Source organism: Bubalus kerabau, chromosome 6, assembly GCF_029407905.1.
Source record: "Bubalus kerabau isolate K-KA32 ecotype Philippines breed swamp buffalo chromosome 6, PCC_UOA_SB_1v2, whole genome shotgun sequence".
Lineage (NCBI taxonomy): Eukaryota > Metazoa > Chordata > Mammalia > Artiodactyla > Bovidae > Bubalus > Bubalus kerabau.
Window position 1 is genome coordinate 102,039,597 of NC_073629.1, and position 25,439 is coordinate 102,065,035.

Sequence of the window (25,439 nt, forward strand, 5' to 3'; positions counted from 1 at the left end):
CTCAGACTGCATGCATGTGCTCGAGTGCACAGGGCAGCCCGAGACCCCAGGCTGACGATCAAACCCTGAAGACAGCTGGGGATCCAAGAAGAGCTCCTTTTTCTCAGGAACCAGTTCTGGGTGGGCCTATGTTAGGATGGGTAGGAAAAAACACACAATTGTCCACCTACCTTGGGGGTGCCTGGAGCCATGGCATCCTTCAGAAGGGAATTCTTGCTGCCAAGAAAGAAGAGAACAGGGTGACCATTCCACTTGCTGCCCAGGGCATGCAAGAGAACAGCAAGAAGACCCCAGGGGGAGAAGACAGCCAGCGTTGCCCAGCTCGGCTCAGCCTCCATCCGGGGTCAGGGGCCAGAGTTGGCTCCCGGGCGGGGGGACAGACACGAGGCGTGGCAGGCTGTCTTGTGGATCTGAGGGAAGGGGCTTCACCTGACCCATGCTGTCAGCCCTGAGGATTGCGCCTGTCCTGCCCCTCCCCTCCATCCCCTGTCCCCAGCCTACACTCAGCTCCTATGGGAGGGGGGTGATGGAACTGCCATGGCTCTTGTCACTTCTCCCTCCAACATGCGGCAAACTGCGTTAGGCCAGGAATGATCTCCTCCTGATTCAATTTGTCAGCCCCAGGCCCTCCGGCATCGGGCGCGGCGGGCGGGCGGGCGGGAGCTAGGCCCTGAAATATGGTGGGTGGCTCGGAGCAGGCGGGGGCCGGGGTGGGGGAGGTGATGGATGGGCTGTGGGGGAGGCGAGGACTGTGTTTAATAACAAAATTGGTATGCAAGGCCACATCCCAGCGCTAAGCATGAGTGATCCAGAGCCACAAAGTATTACAAATCCCCGCTAAACAGATGCTGACAATGGAACAAGACGTATCAAATCAGATCCACTTCAGAAACATTAATATCCCTGTTCCTGTCCCTCCCGCCCTGCTGCCCCCTCTATGCTCACCACATCTGTGCTCACACATTCACGCATGTGCTAGCACATGCACACAAACGCACACACAGGCGCCAGCTGGAACACGGCGGGAGGCAGAAACAGCGCATTCCCATAGGGTTCCCATGCACATACAAGCAGTACAGGTAGAGCATACCCGAGAGATCCATACAGCACAGAAGACACAGCCAGGGCAGACACCCGGGCACACGCAGGCCGTGTGGACACGGAACACCCACAGGGACAGGCATGACACACCTAATATGTGAGCAAAGGCATAGGCAGAGCTGGATAAAGTAGAGGTTCTCTATCCAGGGCCATTTGCCCCCCAGAGGACAACTGGCAACACTTGGAGACATTTTTGATCGTCATAGCTGGGAGCGGGCAGTTTTCTCCTGGCATGTAGTGGGTACAGGGGATTAACCATCCTAGAGGGTACTGGATAGCCCCTCACAACAAAAAACTACCCAGCCCAAATGTTAATAGTGCTGAGGTTGAGAAACCCCGGTGTAAAGGCGGATACGCACATATCCATTGTCTCTATAATTCTGTCAACGTGTGGTCACACCGAGGTTCAGACATGCACACAGAGGCGCAGGCAGAGTCGTGTTCCCAGGGCCGTGTCCTTAAAGACATTCACAACTGTCACCCAGGCCCGGATGAAGAGCTGCTCACGTGCCCACCTTCACACAAGCATGCACAGGTACAGACACCCACGTGTGCTGCCACACGCCCAACACTCAGGCAGCCACAAATGCAGCCGTACATGGACATACCCACAGAAGCAGACACGTACGTCATAGTGAAGGGGCCGGTAGCTTGGCAGCAGGCTGAGACTAAGATCTGAGTGTTAAAAATAGCTTGTGGTGGGGTAGGGGGGGGTTGTGGGTTTGATTTCCGGTCAGGGAACTAAGCTCCTGCGTGGCACATGATGTGGCCAAAATATTAAAAAAAGAAAACAAAAAACCAGCTGTCTGCCTGTCTGATCACACAGTGGGGGCATCACAGACAGGAAGAGACCACCAAACTGGGTTCCATTCAGTGGCATTTTGTTCATAAGTGGTCCCCATGTTCCTGCTCCTGATCCGGGCACAAGGGATACAGAGAGGAAACTGAGCTGCCATTAAGGAACAACTAGATGTGAGTCTGTTACTTTTGTCTTTCCTTCATTCCGCTAACAAATGCTGTTGTCGCCCTGCTACCAGCCCCATTCCTGGACCTACAGCGAGAGAAATGAGGCATCTACTATATGACACTGTTCCCACCAGGCCCCTGGACTGAGGTCTGAGTGTTTTCTGAGCAGAATCAGGGTGAAATGGAAGAGGAAAGACTGAACAATTGTGCACCCACCACACGTGACAGGCATGGGCTAGGAGCTTCAAGTGTGTCATCCCTTTGATCTTCACAAAAACTTGAGTTGACTGGTGGGCTGGGTGACACCTCACTGCTCACACAGCCCAGGCAGGGTTTGGGATTTGCGTTCCTATCTGACAGAGTCCAGAGTGCTGCTTTTCTGTTGGCCCCACTGCCTCCTAAAGACACTCAGGATGGAGGGCTGAGGTCTGAGTTGTTTTACTGTCTCCACTTTGGGGAGGGCCCTGCTGACTCTGAGCTTTTGTTTACTCTGCCGGTGAACAGAAATGAAGACATTCAGGGCCAGGATGTCCAGCCTCTCCCTTGGCCAGTCCTCTGGGTCTTTTCCTGCAATCCTCTTCACCTTCCCTCCAGCTGGACTGTCAGACTCCTTCCCTCTCCCAGAGCAAGCACCCCCCTCCCCCCTCCCTCCCTACCTTTCCTCCAACAACCTGATTACCTCCAAGTGTGCTTGCTTACCCCAGAGAGAGGAGTCTGGCGAGGGGCCCACCTTGGAGAGGAGAGCTCTGAGCCCCCAGCCGCTGGCAGCCAGGCTCCCGCCCAGCCCATCCACTCGGCTCTGCCTTCGTCCCTCCCAGTTTCCACAGCCCGCCCCCAACGATTTCCTCCCTTCTCAGTCACTCGCTGCCTAGTGATCCATGGGTTTTAAATTATAACTGGGACCCAGGAAACGCGTTCCTAAGTACAATATTCATGGGCTGGGCTGACACTTTTAATTAAGGTGATTTACACTGAATTATCCTTGGAAATAAAGAAATGGTGTGCTGCCCGGGAATAAACCATCATCACCAGCCGCCTTTGTAAGTTACACTTCGTTTTAATCTATTTGGGGAATTGTTTATCTAGTTCATTACCCAACCAAACACCGAGGCCGGCCTTAAATAAGGCTTAAGTAGGGGTGGGGGCACTGCCATCTCCACACCCCGCCTCTCCTCTAGAGTCACCCAGCCTCCCTCTGGCTCCTTCCAGCCCCTTTAAAACACTGACTAAACCAGATCTCAGAGTGGCTGAGGAAGCCTCCAGAAAAAGGTCTCTGAGCTCAGGGCCCTCCAAGCCAAGCCTCAGTTTCAGTTCTGTGTGATCTCTGAAAGAGTCCAAGGTTCTTTGCTATTTCTGGGTAGAAACTCCTGTCTGAGGGCCACAGAGAAGTTTGGGGACCACTGTCCAACCTGCCTGTCGATCTCCAGCTCCCATCTATGTCCTGCCAGTCTGTCTGTCTGTCCACGTCCACACTATCACCATCCCAGAGAAAGCTCAGGGCACCCAGAGCTCTGTCTACAGTCTCCTCCTTCCCTCAGATACTTGCTTCTCTACTATCGACACCGTTCCTGTGAGTCAAGTCAGAAAGCGAAGTCAGTAAGTGCCCCACAAGTAATCAGCTAAGTTATCTTGCTTAGTCCCCCACCAGTCTCTCACCATTCTTTCTTCTCTGTTCCCACTGCCACTGCCATTGTGCTAGGTGAGCCTCATCATCTGTCCCCTGGACCCTGCCTAACTTCCTCACTTGCTTCCTTGCTTCTACCCCCAAATTCTGCTCCATGCCACCTCCAGAGCGATTCTCCTACAGCTCAGTTCTCTGATTAAGCTTCTCCAGCTCACAGATATTCTAATTCCCCCACTCTAAGGTGACCCTCTGGCACTGAAGGCTCTCCACTATCTGTCCCCAATCTAACTTTGCTGTTCTTGGTCCAGCTAGCTGAATCCTGGGGTCAGTTGGAATGCCTGTGCAGGACTGAAAGGGGTAAAGAGAGGATGAGGTGAGGGAGTGTGTGGGGGCATTGCCTCTGATCTCGAATGTACAAGTGTTTTGAGAAGTGTGAGTGCTTTGCCAGCAGAAGTTCTGACTCGTCTTCCTGGGTCTATCTGCCTGTGTGCCTGTGGGGACGAGCATCTGTGGGAAGTGGTTCTTTGAGGGGGTAGGTGTGAGCACATGTATCTGTGTTGGAATGGGGGAGGGTGTGTGACTGTATGTTGTCTACATACATTTGTGTTGGTGTCTGTGAAAACCAGCCAGCCCTAGTTTGGGACATTCAGTCGTGTCTGACTCTTTGTGACCCCATGGACTATACAGTCCATGGAATTCTCCAGGCCAGAATACTGGACTGGGTAGGTGTTCCCTTCTCCAGGGGATCTTCCCAACCCAGGGATTGAACCCAGGTCTCCAGCATTGCAGGCGGACTCTTTACCAGCTGAACCACCAGGGAAGCCCAACCAGTGTGAGCCCTTAGGTGTGTCTAAAAATAGCAGCGTGCTATGTGGGGGGCATGCTCTGTGCTGTTGGGCAGAAGGGGCCAGAGAGCGCAAACCAGGCCCACCCAGAGGAGCGCCTCTGGGACTGACTCTGTGGGAGGGCAATGGAAGGAAGGGCACCCTGGCAGCAGCATCCACAGACTCAGGAGCTGGCCAGGCTGAGGGAAGGGGGTGGGAGTGGGGGCAAAGGGAGGGTGAGAGGGGGAAGGGACAGCTGGAGAGGAGAGGAAAAGAAAGAAAGGACAGGAGCCGAGAAGGGGACAGAGGGGCGGACTAGAGAGCTGGGGAGGCCACAGTGACTGGGGACGCCCTCACCTGGGTTCTGCCCAGAACACTCTGAGCGATGCACGCACAGGCTCTGCCCTCCTGCAGGACTCGGTTTCCCCGTCTGTGAAATAACCTGGTCAAAGGCCCCTGTCAGGTCGAAACTGAGGTGGGGAAGAGGAAGGAGGGAGTCTCCGAGCCCTCCCAACCTCCTCTCCTCTCCTCTGGTCTCCCGGAGAGCGGGCAGGGGCGGGGCAAGGGCAGCCAAGGCTGGGGGCCCTCCCCGCCCACCCGGGCGCCACGGCCCTCAGCCCGGAGGGAGCTGACATGCTCCTTGGGAATTTATCACGCACCCAATTACAATGTTAATTGGCAAGTTCCTGAAATCAATTAATTCGCAAATTTTTTCCAATTAAAAATCCAGATAAATCACGAGGGCGGCGGCGGGGAGGTCCAGCCTGCAGTCCGGTGGGCGCAGCGGCCGCAGGGAGGGGGGGCGTATAGGCGAGGGGAGGGGGCGGCGGGCGCGGCTGCCCTTGAACGCCTTTGCCGGCCGGTCGGACTGTCAGCGCGCCGGGCGCGGCGGGGCCGAGACAGATAAAACCATCGACCCGTCGCCGCCAGCGCTTCGGCTTTATCGATCCGACGGGAATTTCACTTGCTGTGCAGATCCCGCTGTCCGGCTGTCAGACACCGGGTTGAGGAGGGGGGAAACATACCAGGGGTTAGGGGGTGCTGGGCTGGGCTTGGGCACGAGGGGCACAGAAGTGGGGGACGCGTGAGCTAACGGTGAGGGCTGGGGCACCCGTAAAGACTGGGGGGCGGGGAGCGGAGAAATTGACCGGGGCCAAAGATGTGAAAGTAGGGGACCCTCTGAGAGGCTGTGGGGCAGGAGGGATTGCCGGAGGGTCACGGGAGCGGGTGGAACACTTATGTGGGCACAAGTGGGTGCCCTGGGCAGTGCGTGGATGGGGCCACAGGGGCTAGGCTGTGGTGTGGCCCCCAGTGAGGAGGCAGAAAGAGCTCGGGCCCCCACTCTCCAGACCCTTGCGCGGGGCGGGGCGGGTGTCCCTTCATCTCTGCCTCTGTTCTCAGTTTCTGTTGGGAAGTCCTCCACCCAGAAGCACTCCAGCATAGCCAAGGTGTGGAACTCAACTGCAGAAGGATGTTGCTTCCCCTCTCTGTTCTAGGCTAGTCCTGGGTGTGTGTTGTTGAGGGGAAGGGGAGTGGTTAAAAGTGTGGGCTCTCGAGTCAGATTGCTTGGTTTTGACCCCTTATCTTTACCACTTCACAGGCTGTGCAACCTTAGAGAAGTCACTTAACCTCTCTGTATCTCAGTTTCCTCGTCTGTAAAATGGAGTTAATAATTATTACCTACCCCAGTGGTAGCCCTTCCCAGGTTGTGCAGTAAAGAATCGGCCTGCTCAACACAGGAGACTCAAGAGATGCAGGTTCGATCCCTGGGTTGGGAAGATCCCCTGGAGTAGGAAATGGCAATCTGCTCCAGTATTCCTGCCTGGGAAAATTCCATGGACAGAGGAGCCTGGTGGGCTACAGTCCATGGGGTCGCAAAAAGTCGGACAGGACTGAAAGAATTTAGTGCGCGCGTGTGCACGCACACACACACCCACACACACCAGTGGTTCTTGTGAAGACTGAATAAATTAGTATAAAGTTCTTGGCACACAGCATTCAACAAGACTATTATTATCATCATTAGTACAGTCTTCTGTGGTAGTTTTCAGTATTCCCACAAATTCTTTGGTACTCTCCCCTTTAAGGCTTCCCTGGTAGCTCAGCTGGTAAAGAATCTGCTAGCAACGAGGGAGATCTGGGTTCTATCCCTGGGTTGGGAAGATGCCCTGGAGAAGGGAATGCTACCCACTCCAGTGTTGTGGCCTAGAGAATCCCATGGACTGTATAGTCTGTGGGGTCTCAAAGAGTCGGACACGACTGAGCAGCTTTCACCTTACTTCCCTTCAAGAGGTAGAACTTACAGTGTTTAATTCTCCTCTGTGGAGTGTGGGCTGGACTTGCTGACCTGCTTCTAGTAAGTAGAATAAAATATATTAGAAGCCATAGTGTATGACTTCCCAGACTAGATCATAAAAGGCATTGTGGCTTCCTCTCTAGCCTCTCTCTTGGATCACTTCCTCTGTGGGAAGTCAACCGCCATGTCTCAGGGAAACTGTAGCAACCCTGTGGAGAGACCTGCACGTCGAGGAACTGAGGCCTCCTGCCAACAGCTGTGTGAGCGAACCATCCTGGGAAGGGGTCCTGCAGCTCCAGTGGAACCTTCAGACGACTGCAGCCTTGGCTGACATCCTGGCTGCAGTGTCCTGAGAGCCTGAGCCAAAAGCCACACCCCCTCACAACTACCCAACTAAGCTGTGTCTGAATCGATGACCCCCAGAAACTGTGAAATATTAAGTGTTTGCTGTTTTTAAGCCATGACGTTTGGGGAGAATTTGTAACACAGCAATAGATAAGTAGTGTTTTGGCCTTCAATTCAGCCCAGGCCTCAGCTCCCTAAGGAGGCCTTCTCTGCTCTGTGCGGGGTTCAGTACTGTCTTGTTTCTCCCCCAGCTCCTGTCTGTCCCATAGAGCGGTCTCCGTCCCTCAGGGTTGCTAATGCCTGGCTCTCCTTGCTCCTGTTATGAGCTCCTGAGGGTGGGACCATTTATTTGTTTCTTTTAATTGAAGTATAGTTGATTTGCAACGTTGTGCCAGTACACACTACACACAGTATGGTCTGCCGCACAGCACGGTGACCCAGTTATATACACACACACACACACACTCTTGTTTAATGTTCTTTCCCACTGTGATTTACTCCAGGAGATTGAATATAGTTCCCTGTGCTACACAGTAGGACCTTGTTGTTTAGCCATTCTAAATGTGATCGTTTGCATCTGCCAACCCCAAATCCCAGGCCTGTCCCTTTCCCTCCCGCCCCCTGGGCAACCACACACCTGCTCTCTCTGTCTGTGAGTCTGTGTCTGTTTTGTGGATAAGTTCATTTGTTCCGTATTTTAGATTCCACATATAAGGGACATCATATGGTATTTGTCATTCTCTTTCTAACTTCACTTAGTATGATAATCTCTGGCTCCCTCTGTATTGCTGCAAATGGCATTATTTTGTTCATTTTTATGACTCAGCAGCATTCCATTGTGTCTATGCACTGCCTCTTCTTTATCTATTCATCTCTCGCTGGACGTTTAGGTTGCTTCCATGGTTTGCCTATTGTGAATAGTGGTGCCATGAACCTAGGGGTGCATGTACCTTTTTGAATTATAGTTTTGTCTGGGTATATGCCCAAGAGTGGCATTGCTGGATCATATGGTAATCCTATTTTTAGGTTTCTGAGGAATTTCCATACTGTTCTCCATAGTGGCTACACCAACTTACATGGGACGATTTCTGGTTCACCTCTGGGCCCCTGCACCCTGCATGGGGGGTTAGGTGAGAAGGTAGAGGAAGGAGGATCAGTCAAGTCTGCTGACTGGAACTGAGCCAGGTTTTTGGACTGGGAATCGTGGGGCAGGCTATTGCCAGTGGCTGACTATTTCCCAGAGTGGCTAGAGCCCACATGCTCTTCTGTAAGAGGAGCTTGCCCCTTCTCCATCAAAAGGTGGGGTACATGTTCCCGTCCCTAAAATCTGGGTAGGCTAATACTGCCAAGAGAGTATAGCAGAAGTGAAGTTAAGTGATTTTTGAGGTTAGGTTAATAAAAGGTGATCCAGCTTCGATCTCATTGGCTGGAACATTTTGCTTTCATGCTTTCAGCTGCCACACTGTGAGCTATCATGCTCACAGGCCACAAGGAGCAGCCATGTGTAGGTGCTTTGGTTACAGCCCCAGCTGAGGTCCCTGCTGACAGCCAACATCAACCACCAGACGTGTGAATGAAGGAGCCAGGTGATCCCAGCTCCCAGCCACCAAGCCTTCCCAGCTGGGGCCCCAGACAGGGAGAATCAGACACAAGCCACCCCCTCTGTGTTCTGTCTGAATTCCTGACCCCCACAGAGTCCATGAGCATCGTGAAATGGTTGCTTTAAACCCCTAAGCTTTGGGGTAATTTGTTTCTCTGCTCCCTTTGACAACCTTGGCTCTTCTGGGAGGAGGCTCCACCCAGTCCTTCAGGCAGGGACAAGGAGGATGGGGTGGAGCAAGGGAGACACGCCTGAGCACGTTCTCAAGGTTGTCACCTTTCACACCTTGAGATTCATAGGGGAGGTGGATGGCAACCCCAGGTTGCACTTCTCGGGAAGCTGCCAGTCCCAGTCCCTGCTTCCATCACCCTGCTCTGAGGCTCCTCCCCTTTCCAGGTCCTCTTGTGCCTTTTTGAGACTTAAGGCTCACTCTCCTCATATCTCTGGAAACAGAGTAAGAAGAGAAAGGCAGCACCATTCAGCCGGAGGAGCTGAGGATTGAAAGCCAGGTGGAAAATGGCAGCAGGGTCTTGCCGCCTGTGAGAGGCTGGGACCTGGTAGCCAGAGCCCTGAGTGGAGGCCTCTGGCAGGTGGCTTACCTGGCGGGCAGCTGGGCCAGCTGCTCTAGTTCTTGCTCCATATGCTCCTGTAGCTCGCTGGGCCTCAGCAGGACCTGACAGATGGGGCAAATAGGGGCCTGGCTGTCAAACAGTGCTGCTGCCTTTTTCTTACCTGGTGAGGGAAGAAGAAGAGACAGACATATAAGCTGGGCTATACGTGGAGAGAAACGCCACGTCCCAATCCTCCACCCCAAGCCTCTGCTATCTCCTAGGGCTTTGTCCTGGAGGAAGGGAGAGCCTGAGGGTCTCAGAGCCCATGAACATTATTCTGCTTTGCAGCTCCAGAGGCTGTGGCCCTGCACAGCACCTCCTCAACCAGCTGCCCCTCTCGGAAATCTATCAGGACGCAATCAATGCTGTGTGCAATCAAACCTTGATCACTTCATTTCACACGTTAGTGAAGCAGGTCTTGGTTTAATCACAGCATCACCCGGAATATCCAGGGCCCCCTCTGTCACTCCTTTCCTCACTGCTTTCACACTTTCCAAAGCAGGAGAAGGAAGAAAAGAGGGAGAAAAGGGATCGTTCCTGCAGTCATTCAACAAACATTGTCTGATGTCTGCTGAGCCAGGCCTAGTGCACAGCAGTGGGGACACAGAATATAACCAGATCTAGTCCCTGCCCTGAGGTGCTCACAGTCCAGTGGGAAAGACCGAAAAGGACCAGGGTGACTGCCAGGGCAGCATTCTCTCCCAGCCCCTCTCTTTTCCCCATGCTCCTTTCCATGGCCTCTCCTCTCCTCTCTCTGCTTGTGGGACCATCTTGTGTATTCTTATTGGCTCTCACTCCCACCTGTGCCCTGCTGACATCCGTTTCTCTGCCCCAGATCCCTTCCATGTTCTCCAGACCCCGATAGCCAAACACTTAATGGACATCAATGCCTGAATGTCCTACAAGAATCTCAAACTCAACCTTCTAGAATTGAGTACTTGGACTTCATTGATGGTCCAGTGGTTAAGAATCCACCTGCCAAGGCAGGGGACACAGGTTTGATCCCTGGTCTGGAAAGATCCCATATGCTGGCGAGCAACCAAACCTGTGCACCACAACTACTGAGCCCATGTGCCCTAGAGCCCAGCTGAGCAACAAGAGAAGCCACCGCGATGAGAAGCCTGTGCACAACTAGAGTAGCCCCTGCTCGCCGCAAGAGAAAGTCCATGTGCGATAGCAAAGACCCAGTGCTCTTCTCAGTGAAAGACGCCTGCATTCACTTGGTCACTCAAGCCAGCAGCCTTCACTTTGCCCTCGGCCCCTTCCTTGCTTTACTCCCCCTCCCACATTCATTTAACCACCAAGTCCTGTCCGTTCTGCTTCAGTATTCCTGGAATCTACATTCTCCCAGTTCAGGTCTCACTCCTCACTCGGATAACCTCACTGGCTGCTGTGAGTCTAACAGATTCTGAGCTCTTCCCCTCCAAAATGCCCTTCAAATTGTGTGCCCCCAATACACAAGCACACGTGGATCTAGCACTGGCTATGCTGACTTGGGGGGCCCCTGGGAGCCTAAACTCTGTCCCTGATGGTAACCAGAGCTCACTGTGGAGGAAGGGGCCTGAAGTTTGCCTAGTGCACTTCTCGGGATTCCTAAACTCCCACCCTTGCCACTCTGCCCAGCCAGTGCTCCCCTAGCCTTTGCTTATAGGCACGGGGTTGAGGAGCTCTATTCATCTGGAAACATCCCTGACTATCCATCTAACTCTGATTGTAGGAAGGAATGCTTCTTTAGCTTAAGGTCAGATCTTTCTCCATGCTTCTTCTTTCCTCTGATGCTTGGAGAGGGTCAAAATCAGCTTTTAGAGAGATAAAGTCCACGCCAGTGATGACTAAGATGGTTGACTGGGTAGGGTTGCCAGATTAAATACAAAATGCCCAGCTGAATTTCACATAAACAATATTATTTTTAGTGTAAGCTTCCCATGGCAAAAGGGGGAAACTTATACTAAAAATAATATTAATTGTTTATGTGAAATTCAATTGGGCATCTTGTAGCTTTCCTGATAGCTTGTTGGTAAAGAATCCACCTGCAATGCAGGAGACCCCAGTTTGATTCCTGGGTTGGGATGCTGGAAAAGGGATAGGCTACCCACTCCAGTATTCTTGGGCTTCCCTTGTGGTTTAGCTGGTAAAGAATCCACCTGCAATGCAGGAGGCCTGGGTTTGATCCCTGGGTTAGGAAGATCCCCTGGAGAAGGGAAAGGCTACCCAGTCCAGTATTTTGGCCTGGAGAATTCCATGGACTTTATAGTCCGTGGGGTCACAAAGAGTTGGACACGATTGAGCGACTTTCACTTTAGTATGTCTCAACTATTGGCACAGGATATACTTATGTTAAAAGTTATTCATTGTTTTTCTAGAATTCAAATTTACCTGAATGTCTTATATTTTTATTTGCTAGGTCTAGCAACTCTATGTCTGAGGGAGTTTCCCATTCAGGCTGAACATAAGAACCTATCTCCCTTTGACACAAGATTATAGCTCTCCTGGATGCCCAGACTAGATCAACTGAGAGCTCAGAGGAGGGAGTGATTCATCCCAGATATGTGTTTGGAGGAGTTGAAAAAGAGAAGGCTTAACCAAAGAAACAAAATTTAAGATGTGCCTAAGAAGAATTCCAGGCAGAGAATGGGAGCAAAGGGATGAATGAATGAATGAGTTGTGAGCTTCTTGTGGGCAGGACCATTCTTGCTGCTGCTAAGTCGCCTCAGTCGTGTCCGACTCTGTGCGACCCCATAGACGGCAGCCCACCAGGCTCCCCCATCCCTGGGATTCTCCAGGCAAGAACACTGGAGTGGGTTTCCATATCCTTCTCCAATGCATGAAAGTGAAAAGTGAAAGTGAAGTTGCTCAGTCGTGTCCGACTCTTCGTGACCCCATGGACTGCAGCCCACCAGGCTCCTCCGTCCATGGGATTTTCCAGGCAAGAGTACTGGAGTGGGGTGCCATTGCCTTCTCCAGGACCATTCTTAGTCATCTTTTAATCTATAGATAATTGAAAAAAGACTTGGCATAGATTAGATTCTCAGTGATGAAACAAAATAGTGGAGAAGATGAAGGGAAGGAGGAGAGGTAGAAATGAAGAGCTGATTGTTCCAGAAGCCAGATGACCTTTGCAGAACTGGGATGTCTGCTCTGGAGGCTTTGTGTGTGGCAGGGTCAGGTAGGGGTGGCTCTAGTCAGTGTGGCTAGGTCTCTAGTGGGGAAGGGGTCTGCTGATCATATGCCCTGGTAGCTGTGCCCCAGATATTCAGGGGACAGCTGAAAGGCAGCTCTGAGTAAAAGAGGCAGATGTGGCCCTGGTCTAGGAGTGGGGAGGTGAGGATTCTAGACTCATTCTATTCAGCCAGAGAATCTCAGAGGTGAGTGAGACCCTAGAAATTCTGCAAGCCATTATCTTTATTTTACAGATGGGGAAACTGAGGCTCAGAACTGGGCAGGGACCCCTGTACTTGGCTCATGATCTCATTGCTTCATTTATTTATTCATTCATCAAATATTGATGAAACAATTATTCTATGTCATGTATTATTCTAGGAGAAATGGGCTCAGAGGTAAAGAAAACACAGTCTTGGCCTCAAGAAGATCACAAACCAGCGAGAAAACTGGAAAAGAAAGTCAGTGACTGCAGTCCGTGCAGCCTTAGTCAGGGCTGAGGGAGGCAGGAATGGGTGCTTGTGGTGGTGGTGATGGGGGGAGCAGGAAGGGGCCAGAGGAGGGTGGTAACGCTTGCTGGCAGGCACGGAGGGTGACTAAGGGGCAACTGACAAGGCTGTTGAATCCAGCATTGAGGTAGGGGCTGGAACAGAAGGGCAATGGTGAGAGACGAGAATAGAGAAAGGTTAGGATCTAGGGCATGAGGTCAGAGCTGAGGTGGAGATATCAGGGTTTCAGCCCCCTCCACCTGGGGTACCAGGTATGGTTCTTAGGGCTGCTAGAGCCCCAGTTCCTCCCTCTGCACCTGGAAGCAGGCATCAGCATTCCCATATACCTGTGCTCAGTTCATCTGCTTTCCTGCCACAGGGATCTTCTACTTTTCCGAGCTTGGCCTCAGTTTCCCTGTTGGGACAATGGGTCCTCTTCCTGGCTCCCAACTTCAGGAAGAGCAGTCACAGGGATCAGCCTGGGCACCCTGCAGCCTCCGGCCTGCATCACATCCCCATGTTCTCAGGGGGTGCCAGCATGCCCAGCACGGCCGTGGGACCCCTGCTTCCCCTCCTCCACTGTGTTCCCTATAATTTTATATTGAGACCTGTGGTCATGACGTGGGTTTTACTGCACTAACGACATGGCCTGCCCAGGTTTAATGACAAAATCCATACTCTGGCCCTGGGCCTGCTCCTCGTTTGCATAATTCCCAGAATACAGCTCCCTGAAGCTTTTGACCTGGGCCATTACAGTGGCCATAAAACGGGCCATAAAACCGCTGGGGATGGCCCAGAGGAGGAGGCTGTGGGCCTTTGGGGGTGGGAAGGCACTCTTCAACCCCCAACTCTTCCGAGGCATCCTCGGGCTCTCCTTCCACAATTCCCAGAATCTGGGAAGTCCGTCTCAGACTGGAGAGGCCTCCAGAAATCCTTAGTCCAGCTGCCCGTCTGATGCGGGAATGCCTTCTCCAACACCGCTGCCAGCATCGCAGGTAGGCAGACCAGCCCAGCAGGGGCAGGCTGTCAGAAAGCATCTTCTCCTTGAGCATTCTTCACTCCAGCCGGTGCCCCCTACCCCTGAGCCCACCAAAGCTCTGTGCCACAGGTGGGTCCAGGTCAGACGTGCTAGGTTGAATCCCATTCCCTCTTCAGGAAGCCTAGCTCCCCAGAGAGGTCAGGAGCCAGGCTGAGCAGCATCGTGGGGAGACGTGGGCAGCATGAGGGGCTGGGGACAGGGACTGGGACGGGCTGTCAGTGCTAAAGATGATGAATGGGGGAGGTGAGGCGGGAGGCCGGGTGTTATCGGCAGTGGACGGCGGTGCGGGCGCTCGCCGCTTCTGCTAATCCCCGGGCGCTGCCTCAGCCCTTGCACTGATAACGAGGAAATGGGACTGACAACAATTTTTAGCTGAGAGATTCTTCACCAAAATGCCAGGCGGCCGGAGGTCTGACAGCGCCTGATTGAGTGTGTGAGTGTGTCGAGGGGGAGGCGCGCGGCCCCCTCCCCTCCCATGCAAAGATGGATCGCTCATTCCGCCTCCCGTCCACATTCATTACCGCACCTACCTCCCGCCACCCCATCGCCGCTGCTGCCGTCGCTGCTGCAGCTGTGCCTGCCACCTCCACTTCTCCGCCTGCCGCAGGTATCCCCCCAGTAAGAGGAGAAAGGGCTGCAGAGGGGCCTGGGCCTACCCACAGTCTCACACAGGGCACCGCAGGCTCAGGAAGCAGAAAGTCAGGGCTAAGACAGGCCCTGCTTGGAGGCTCCCTAGGGATGGGAACTCCAGAGGGTCCCTTCCCCTTTCTGGGGTACCTCCCCACCAGAAAACAGCCAGGCTCCACCAGAAAGTGACCGCCTGCGGTTGTGAGTGGGGACAGGCCTGCTGAGGAGCAGCCCGCCAGACGAGTAGTTTTTCCCTGGCCTGGGCCAGGCCGCTGCCAGTCCAGGCCTCAAGCCTTGAATCAAGGCCTCAGGTACCTGGGGTCCCAGATCAGCCCTCTGCTGCCCCCCTCTGTTGGGAACTGCTGGCCACTGGGAGCAGGCAGCTCAGAGGCTGGGCTGCTACTTCTCTGCCATCTTTCCCATTATCCATGGTGAGGCCTGGTGCAGAACTGGGCCCTGGAGGATGAGGGTCTCATTCAAAGAGAAAGCCCACCCTTCCTCGATCACTAACCCACTTCCGGCCCTGCAACTCCCTACCCTGCGATTGCCTCTCCAGCTTGGCCCGTTTGGTTTTGTCCCAGTTCTGTTGCTTGTGGGTTCCATTCTTCCCTCTCTGCTTGTTTAAAGAGCAAACCCCAACCTCCTCATCTTTTCTCCACAGACCACAAACGCAGAGTTTGACTGCCTGGTGTCTGATTTAAGAGTGCTGCTGCTGCTGCTGCTGCTGTGTCGCTTCAGTCGTGTCCGACTCTGTGCGACCCCATAGACGGCAGCCCACCAGGCTCTGCCGTCCCCGGGATTCTCCAGGCAAGAACACTGGAGTGGGTTGCCATTTCCTTCTCCAATGCATGAAAGTGAAAAGTGAAAGTGAAGTCTCTCAGTCGTGTCCGACTCTTAGTGACCCCATGGACTGCAGCCTACCAGGCTCCTCTGCCCATGGGATTTTCCAGGCAAGAGTACTGGAGTGGGTTGCCAGATTTAAGAGTGGGGAGGGTTAAAATGAGGGGGAGGCTAACTCTAATGATATATGGCAATAGAGGCTGGAACTTTTAGGAGTACCTATGTGGGGCTTCCCTGGTAGTCCAGTGGTTAGGAATGTGCCTTCCAATGCAGGGGACGTGGGTTCGATCCCTGGTGGGGGAACTAAGATCCCACATACCTTGGTGCAATGAAGCCTGCCAGCCACAACTACAGAACCCACACGCTGCCACAAAGGATCGGTGTGTACCACAACTAAGACACGACACAGCCAAATAAATAAATAATAAAAAGAGTACGTGTGTTTATACACGTGTGTTTGTATATACACACATGTGTGACCTGCCCTTCCCCTCTTGCAGTCCCAGTAGAAGAGCTTCCACTTCCCAATGACCAAGAGTCTTTGAGCAGGATTGCCTCTTATTAGCTGTGAGACCTTGGGAAAACCACTTAATACTTCTGAGTTTGAGATTCTTCTTGAAACAAGGATAATAATAACTTACTCAGCACCTTCGTGAGGTTCTAGTTAAATCAGGGCTGTGTGCAAGAGATGAATCACCATTATCTCTAGTAAGAAGCTGGCACAGTTTTGCCCTTTGTGTCTGTATCTACCCCATCCTGACACCAGATTGGCCTTGCTCTGTATTCAGCCTTCTTCCCTGCTATGATCAAGATTGTGTACCACTCAGTAGGCACCTTGGGCCTTTCAGCTTCCATGGAGCTACTTCTTCATAGCCATCCATACCCACATTCTATTTACTTGTTTGTTTGTCAATATAACCATTCATCCATTTATCCATTATCCATTATTATTATCTAATAATAATAACTGTTTATGGAAGGTTACTATATGTTAGGCTACAGGTTAATGCTGCATATATTTTATTTCATTTAATCTTCACAACAGTCTTGTGAGGTAGGTATAATCTATTTGTATCATATTGATGAGGAAAATGGAGCTCCGAACAATGAAATGACAGAGCTGGAAGGTTCAGAGCAAAGATTTAAATCTAGATCTGTCTGACTCCAAAGCCAGTGCTCTTAACCACTGCACAATACCTGGCCACCTACCTACCTAGCCTATCACCTAGGTAATAATTCAATAATCATTGACAAATGTCAACGAGTACCAAGATGCGTCTGCTACAGTATGGATGCCATGCAATAATGAACACACACTCTCTGCCCTCAGGGAGGTTAGTCACTAATTGTGGATAGAGACATTCAACAAATATCTCCAGCATGGTCTTAGAACACGGGAAGGACATGGAACTATGGGAGTAGACTATCTTGCCTGGGAGGTAAAAGAAGTGATTTTTAAGCAAAGCCTGGAAGGATGAGTGGGAACCAGTTCAAGCAATGATAGTGGAGGAGTAGTGTTCTATAGTACATAGAAAACAGCATGTTTGAAGGTACAGAGATAAAGCCTAAGTGAAGAACTGAAAAGGGTTCAATGTGGCTGGAGCTGAGAGTGAGGGGCAGAGGACTGAGAGCTGATGATAGAGAGGCCAGATCCCAGAGCACTTTCCACTATATTAAGGATTTTGGCTTATTATTATTTTTTAACATACAGTGAGAAGTCATTGAAGAGTTTTAAGTAGGGGAGTGACATCTCAGACTTTCATCTTAAAAAGATCATTCTAACTGCAAATCAGAGAAAGGTCTAAGGGGATAAGAGCAAGTGCAGGAAGATCATCTAGGGGGTTATCTCACTGAGGTGAGACATGATGGTGACCTGCTCTAGCGAGATGATATGGATGACAATGAGATGAACAGAAGCAGGTGGACTGGACATGGGGGTTCAAGGACAGAGAGGCATCAAGGGTGGCTCCAAGCTGTCTGACTTGAACAGCTGCTAGGTGGTAGACCATTCACTGACTTGTGGAACAGGAGGAAGGGCAGTAGGCTTGATAGGGAAGAAAATGATGAGCTCTATTTTGGATGAACTTAGTTTGAGGAATGGTTAAGACATACTCCGTGAAAATGCTGAGTAGGCACTATATGTGAGCCAGAGCTAGAAGGATAGAACTGGAAATACTGACATGTGGATAAGGACTGAAATTTACCAGCACTGCATCCTCTGTGCCTTGAACAATGTCTTGCACATGGTAAATACTCAACAAGTTTTAAGAGTAGGTGAGATCACCTAGGGAGAGAGGGCACAGTAAGAAGAGGCTGAAGAATTCCAACAGGTGGAGGAAATTTTAGTCACTGAAGACTAAAAACAGCCAAGAGGAGGATGAAAACAAGGTGATGTCATCAAAGGCAAGAAGGGAAGGGTGAGTGGGGAGCATGGTCCATAGGGTCGCATGCTGCTGAGAGGTTAAGAACACAAGGCATGCAAAGTGTCCCTTCCACCCATTGAGTCCACAGTACAACCATCTACCCCACCTCATCCAGCCAAGCCACCACTCTCCCCTCTCACTCATCTGCCTCCTCCTCCTCTTCTCTCCAGAAAACCATGATTGGTGCCTCTGTGAGCATGGGACAGGAAGAGTTAACCTGCTGACAGACGGCATTTTTTACCTTCAGTCAATATGAACAAGGCCCCAAGACTATGATTCCAAACATCTGGATTTCATCAATATGTGATCTGTCATCGTATATTGGCATTCCCCAGTCCCCGCGCCAGAGCAATGCGGCTGGTTTTATTAATACGTCAAATACATTATCCGTGTAATACACTTGTCTGGCTGGGGCCTCCCGCTGGGGCGGGGCGGCGGATTTGAATGTATGATGAATCAGTTTGCATTACATGTTCGTAAGTCATCATTTGTCAGGATTAATAGGCATCCCTGGTCGAGGGGGTGGGGGTGGGGCGGGCAGAGGAGAGACGTGTATTTAGCTATGGCCCATCCTTATCTGCCAGTGCCCAGGGATGCCCTGAAAACAGCTTTGCACCCTCCTGCCCAGACCCCAGGGCAGTGGCTGGTAGTCTGGTGATATTTTTTAGCAGTTCCAGAGTCACTTGGAAGCAAAGAGGCCTATTTGTGTCTGCTTTGGGCTTGCCATGCAACCAAAAAGGGTATGGCAGGGACCGTTTGCACAGACTGGCTAACTCTTGCTCATCCTTTAAGACTCTGAATTCTTTCTTCCAGGGAGCCTTTCCTGACTCCTCCAGACTGCACTAGGTGCCTCCTCTGTGTTCCCACAGTTTCCTGTGCTACCTCTGGTCACAGTGTTACAGTTGCCTATCATGCATCTGTCACTCTCTTTAGACTGTAAATTTCTTGTGGGCAGGGAATAACTTGTTTATTGCTATAGTCCCAGAAGATCCCCTGGAGAAGGGAATGGCAACCCACTTAAGTATTCTTGCCTGGAGAATCCCATGGACAGAGGAACCTGGAGGGCTACAAAGAGTTGGACACGACTGAGTGACTAACACTTTCGACTTTCAGTATCTTGCAGAGGGCATAACCCAAAGTAGGATAATATTAGTAGTGTAAGTAGAAACAAATACATATTCCTTGAATGAATGAATAAATGATTGTTGACCTTGCTAAACCCCCAGAAGACGCTAAACTCCCCAGAAGACGGGAGATGTTGTGGAGGTTTTATCTGGTTCCTTGCCTCTACCTTGCCCCTGGTCTGATCATCTATCTACTGTACATGATCTTCTTCACTTGCTCCTCTTCCTGCCATGGGAAGACTCCCTCACAGCACCAGGTTGCTTACAGGTGACATGTAAACTCAGGATCCACAGGGTTGACATGTTCATGCCCACATGCTCTTGCCATCTTCCCTTCCCTCTACTCTGCTGGCAGAAACCCAGATTGGTATTGCCCACTCCATATGGCCTCCTGCCAGCTCTGCTGCTGCTGCTGCTAAGTCACTTCAGTCGTGTCTGACTCTGTGCGACCCCATAGACGGCAGCCCACCAGGCTCCCCCATCCCTGGGATTCTCCAGGCAAGAACACTGGCGTGGGTTGCCATTTCCTTCTCCAATGCATGAAAGTGAGAAGTGAAAGGGAAGGCGCTCAGTCGTGTCCGACCCTCAGCGACCCCATGGACTGCAGCCTTCCAGGCTCCTCCGTCCATGGGATTGTCCAGGCAAGAGTACTGGAGTGGGGTGCCATTGCCTTCTCCGCCTGCCAGCTCTAGGTTCTTGTAAAACTGGAGCCTTGCTGATGCCCTGACCCCTATTGTGATGGATACTATTTACTGTCTATAGCAATGGAAGGGGCATGGCTCTTGGGGGGCCAGTAGCCAACATCTGCAAGACAGCCAGGTGGAGGTCAGCCTGTGGGTAGTTGAGGCTCACACTTGGGCTGTAGCTGGAGCCAAGGACTGTGGGCCAAGGCACAGTCAAGCTCACTGAGTCTTGGGCATGGACCCTAAACGCTTGACCCCATGAGCCTTTGCTCCAGCCAAGTGTACCAGCCCTCCTGTTTAGAGGCTGTCAGGGCTTCAAGGGTCACAGCTATTTCATACCACTGAACTTGGCTGCCCCAGACACAACTGCAGCCTCTCTCCTTTTAGCTAACTTCCCTTCCTCCCTTAGCTAATCACTTCCAGAAAGTGCCCTGTGCTGGGCCAGGCCTGTGGTGGGTGGGGCAGGTGGGCCTCCCAGAGTTCCCTGGGATTAGGCTTTATTATAAACTGCAGAAAAGGGCCCAGTTCAGGAAAACATCCACACATGGGCATGCACAAATATCCTCTCAAATGTCTGGACACACACATGTGCACGTGAGCACTGGCACACCCAGGTGCTCAGACAATTGTGGGTATTTGTTCCCATCTAGATAAATGCATGCGAGCACAGGCATATATGCAAGTGTAGACTGAGTCCACCTGGACACTCCCTGGCATGTCCATACACTTCACTGTCCTCCAGCATCTTCCAGAGCCAAAATGTTAGCACTGGACTGTGTAAAGCAAAGTAAATCCAAGTGTGCTTTACCCCCTGCTGGCTCTGACTATGGGCTTATAAAAATGAAGTGGGAACCTCCACAGCTGTGGGCAGTAAATCCTGAACCGCCAAGGGGGCCAGTGTTACCTGCTTTCTCAGCTCACGGGGGGAAGTTGGGGCACTGATTATAAGTGCCTGCAGGGCGGGACGGGCAGCGGGCCAGCTGCTTGGCCTCGGGCACTGCCTGCTAGCCCAGCCCCGGCCAGCTGTCTCCTACAGACCTGCGGGATGCAGAGACCCAGAGCCCTGGTGGGGGCGGGGTAGAGGTGTGCAAGGGCCAAGAGAGGAAGGGAAGTAGAGGAGAAGGGCTGGGGTGGGCAGAGTGAGCAAGACAGCCACGTGCTGCTAAGGCTGAGGGGAGCCCTCGCATCTGGAGATCAATTAGCATCAATTACTGACTTCATTTAATTGTCGTCCAAGATGAATTTGTCATTTTTAGCTGGAAATTAATGGGAGACCTTCACCTCTCCCTGGCAGCAGCCGCAGAGCCAACAGCGGTCACCTCAGCCTCCTAGGAGCCCTGAATCCTGCTTGGGGTTGGGGCCAGGTGTGGGCAAGCAGCAGCAGGGCTTCTGCTCCCTGGGCAAGCTTTGGCCTGCCCCCCCAGCCCAGTCAGCCTGGCCCACTGCAGCCCAGGGCCATGGTGGGGGCCGCCAGGTCCGCGGAGCAGTCCTTTGCAGCCTCTGTCTTCCGCCAGAAATTAATTTGCTGGGCTGAGCATGTTTACCTTTTCCCAGCAAAGGCGAGACAGTAAACAGCGGACCGGCGGCTGAAATTGAATTGATAACTGCATCAACGTGCCAGATAACGCCTAAAATAATACGCCGATAAGGAAATTCGATTTGATTTGCTGCTGCGCATCAGATTGGCCCCATCTGTAGCTGCCTGTAATCATTTTCAATGGCGTTGGGAAACCTTATTTGTCCTTAAATATTTCTGTCATTTTTCATTGCTGGCGACAGATCCTTGGGCAGGTGGCAGGGGTGCGCTGCCTCTGTGGGCGCGGGGCGGCGGCCCGAGGAGGAGGGGTGGCGCGGACTTGCGCGGAAGGAGGCAGGGAGCGGGCAGCCGGGCGGTGACAGCTGGTCCTCCAATCAATCACACTGTCGACAGGGAGGGACGACTGGCTGGCAGAAATTGAGTTTGCCTCACAGGGGACGATTGAGCAAATTAATAGCCCATTAGCCAAGCAGTGACCTGAGAAATGAAGGTGCAGGGGTTCCTGCTCACTCAGGCCGGCTGGGGTGGGGCAGGGCAGGAGGAGGGTTTGGGGAGGAGAGAACTGGGGAGGAGGTGTGGGAAGAGGGGGGAGGGATGCAAGGATGGGATGGGGAGAACAGATGGGCAGGACATGGACTGTGGAGTGGATGGTGCCAGAGGGCGATGTCAAGTCAGGGAGATGGGCGAGGGATGCAGAGGGTCCTAGGAGAGATGCTAGGAAGGGAGGGGGCAGAGCGGGCTCTTGACCATGTTCCTACCATGCCCTCTGGGACAGAGTACCTTGGCAGTAAGGATCTGCATCCTTGCTCCCTAGATGCTTCCTTTACTTCCTCTCTTCACTTTCCTGGAAACATCACTTATATTCCCTGGTGACATCACTTCCCTGTGTCCTCTCCAACTCCAGGTTCCTTAAGCCAGGAGGTGGGGTCAGTGTCTCGCTTAGTGCCCACTGCTGCTTTCAGACCACTGCTTCTCCACCCAGTGGACCCTGAGGGCAAGTGCCACCCCGCATCCCTCATGGTTCTTATCCACCTTCTCCACATCTGCCTAGGACTTTGACACTCACCTGTTACCCAGGTGACACCTGCCCTGATCTTGTCAGCTCCTGTTGTTTTTTCCTGTATTCCACATCCTCCTGGAGGACCTTGCCAACAACCAAAATTGTTCTGTGAAAGAACTCCCTCGCCCCCAGGCCTCTCATGGCCTTGGACCCACCCATCACACTCTCTCTCTCCTCCTCATATCTCCTTCTCCTATCTCCCCAGACCTATTCTCTCTCTCTCCTCCTCCTATCTCCCCAGACCACTTACTCATGGCTTCTAGCCCGGACCCCAGGGTGCGTCACTTCAACACCCTCTTGCCAACATACTCAACCTCCTTGTTGCCTCTGCCTTCTCCACAACCCAGCTATTCTCTCTGTCTCAGACACACAGGCGGCTAAACGCAGCTGGGGAGAATCACAAAACCATGCAGAGATGTGCCAATAAAAATTCACAGTTTCCAATCTCAGCACTGCTAAGCAATCCTTTTCCATGCCCTTCATCAGCTCTGTCTCTCCTTTTCCACAGAGACAATCCAATAATATTTTATTATTTTGAGTCCCCCTCCCCACCTTCTGTCCCTCTGTCTTACTAGGTGGTCTTACTGCCTATTTCACTCAGAAATTTGAAGTCCTTAGGCATGAATTCTCTCAACTTCCAGACCCCAAATTCCTTTCAGTTTCAGTGCAAGAGGTATTTACCCTCCTATTCTTGCTTAATCTCTTCTCCTGAACTTAGAATCCCATTCCCTGGGGAAGCTATCCTGTTCTCCCTTCTCTCCTGCATCCTCCCCCTTCCCTTCTCATGCTTCCCTCCATCAGCACATATACCCTGTCTCCCCCATTACAACAATATCAACAGCATCCTCCCATCTCTTCCATATGGAAGCTAATGCCCTTTCTTTCCACTTTCCTTTTCACCTAAGATGCTCCGATGCTCCTTTCTCTCCCAAACACTTCTGAACTCATGGCAGTCTGGTTTTCACCCCTACCACCCTACTCTCAATCAATCTGTTCTCAGTCAGATAAATCCTCGATGGTCATCATTTGCCAAATATGATGGAACTGCAGCTATATCCATTCATTAATTTGATAAACATGTATTGTCTTCCATGTGTTAGGCATTACACCAAGGTCTATGGAAACCATGAAATCTGTGTCTTTATGGAGCTTGCAAGCAGGAAGCATGCAATAAACTAATTACACAAATACTGTAACATGGAAGTTGTGTCAAAGAGAGGTGAACAGGGTCACTCGAGCCTATAAAATGGAGATTTGCCCTGCTCAGAGGAATTCAGAAAGGTTTCTCTGAGGAACTGACACAAGCTGAGTTGTGATGGATAAGTAGGAGTTGAATGGATGAGGAGGGAGGGAAGTGATAACACTGATCAAATGCTTACTCTGTGCCAAGCACTGTAGTATTCCTCCCTTCCCTTCCTTTTATAAATGAGGACACAGAGGTGTAAGAAGTTCTGTAACTTGCCATGGGTACCTGGTAAGTGGTGGTGCTGGACTTTCCACTCAGGCAGTGCCATGGTGGAGCCCATGCTCTCCACCACTCTCCTTCCCCTGATGTTAGCTATCTTCCTCACCATCACCTGCTTCTCTCCCTGCACTCTCTGCATGAACGCTACTGTGGTTTCATTTCCTCCATTCGTACCTCCAGTCCTGACCTGTATATATCACTGTGGACCAGGTTTTCTACTTGGATGTCCCACAGGCTCTTCAGCCTCCACGTGCCTGAAACGAGACTGATCTTCCTCTAGACCCACTCTCCTCCTGCTTTTTCAATTTCAGGGTATGGCACGACCACCTGCATAACTCCCTCAATCTGCAGTCTAGACTCTTACCCTTGACTCAGGCTCCTACATGCAATAAATCAACATCGTAGCTGTTTTCACCTCCTAAGTACCCTCAAACCATCTTCTTTTCTCCATTGCCCTTGTTCAGACATCATCATCTCCAGTCTACTCTTATGTTTCCTAATGCATCTCTCTCCCCTCTAATCCATTTCTATCTCTACAGCTAGAAGGATATTCCTAAAACACAAATCAGATCCTATCATTTAGCTACTTAAGATCCTTCTGTGGCTCTCAAAGCCCACAGCATAAATCCTGAACTCCTTATCAGTCTCCCTCCAGTCTCATATCCCCTCCAGCAACGCTGTGTGCTATGGCTGGGCAAGACCTAGCTCTCCACTTATTATTCTCACTGCCAATAATGCCCACAACATCCATCTCCCCATGGGCAACCTGTAACTTCTATTAAGATCACACTCAGACAATACGTCCTTTCGGAAGCTTTCCCTGATAGGGAACTCCTCTTCTTCATGCTATATTTCTTATATGTCTACACCTCTATTGAGAGTTGGACTATAAAGAAAGCTGAGTACTGAAGAATTGATGCTTTTGAACTGTGGTGTTGGAGAAGACTCTTGAGAGTCCCTTGGACTGCAAGGAGATCCAACCAGTCCATCCTAAAGGAAATCAGTCCGGGTGTTCATTGGAAGAACTGATGTTGAAGCTGAAACTCCAATACTTTGGCCACTTGGTCACTTCACTTTGGTCAGTGAAGAGCTGACTCATTTGAAAAGACCCTGATTCAGGGAAAGATTGGGGGCAGGAGGGGAAGGGGATGACAGAGGATGAGATGGTTGGATGGCATCACCAACTCAATGGACATGAGTTTGAGTAAACTCTGGGAGTTGGTGATGGACAGGGAGGCCTGGAGTGCTGTGGTTCATAGGGTTGCAAAGAGTTGGACACAACTTAGCGACTGAACTGAACTGAACACCTCTATTATGGCACACATCGGATAATATTGCAATTGTCTGTTAATTCATCTGTCTCCCCTGGTAGACCTTGAGCTTTTTGAGGGCAGGGAAGTTATCTGACATCCTGGTACACTCAGGACCCTGAAGAGGGTCTGGTACAGAGTGGTAATGACTGTTGAATGATTCAATGACCAAGTTAATGCAGGAGGACTTGAAGAGACAGCAGGGGAATGTCCGGAGGGGAGGAAAAGATGGGGTGGGTGGGGGCGAGAGAGGATGAAAGAGGGGGGGGGAAGGCAATCGAGGTAATGTTGAAGATTCGTTCTGCTTAAATAAAGCC

General features: G+C 51.6%; 1 protein-coding gene across 3 annotated transcripts in view; it reads right to left on the reverse strand.

Annotated features, from left to right (window-relative positions):
* The window catches only part of RNF220 (ring finger protein 220), a 267,983-nt gene that overhangs the window by 27,935 nt on the left and 214,609 nt on the right, over positions 1-25,439 (reverse strand). For all 3 annotated transcript variants that reach the window (XM_055586085.1, XM_055586086.1, XM_055586087.1), the window contains exons 2-3: positions 9,356-9,488; positions 171-216 (exon numbers count right to left, since the gene is read on the reverse strand). In XM_055586085.1, the coding sequence (XP_055442060.1) occupies positions 171-216; positions 9,356-9,488 (179 nt within the window). The remainder of the gene's footprint in view (positions 1-170; positions 217-9,355; positions 9,489-25,439) is intronic.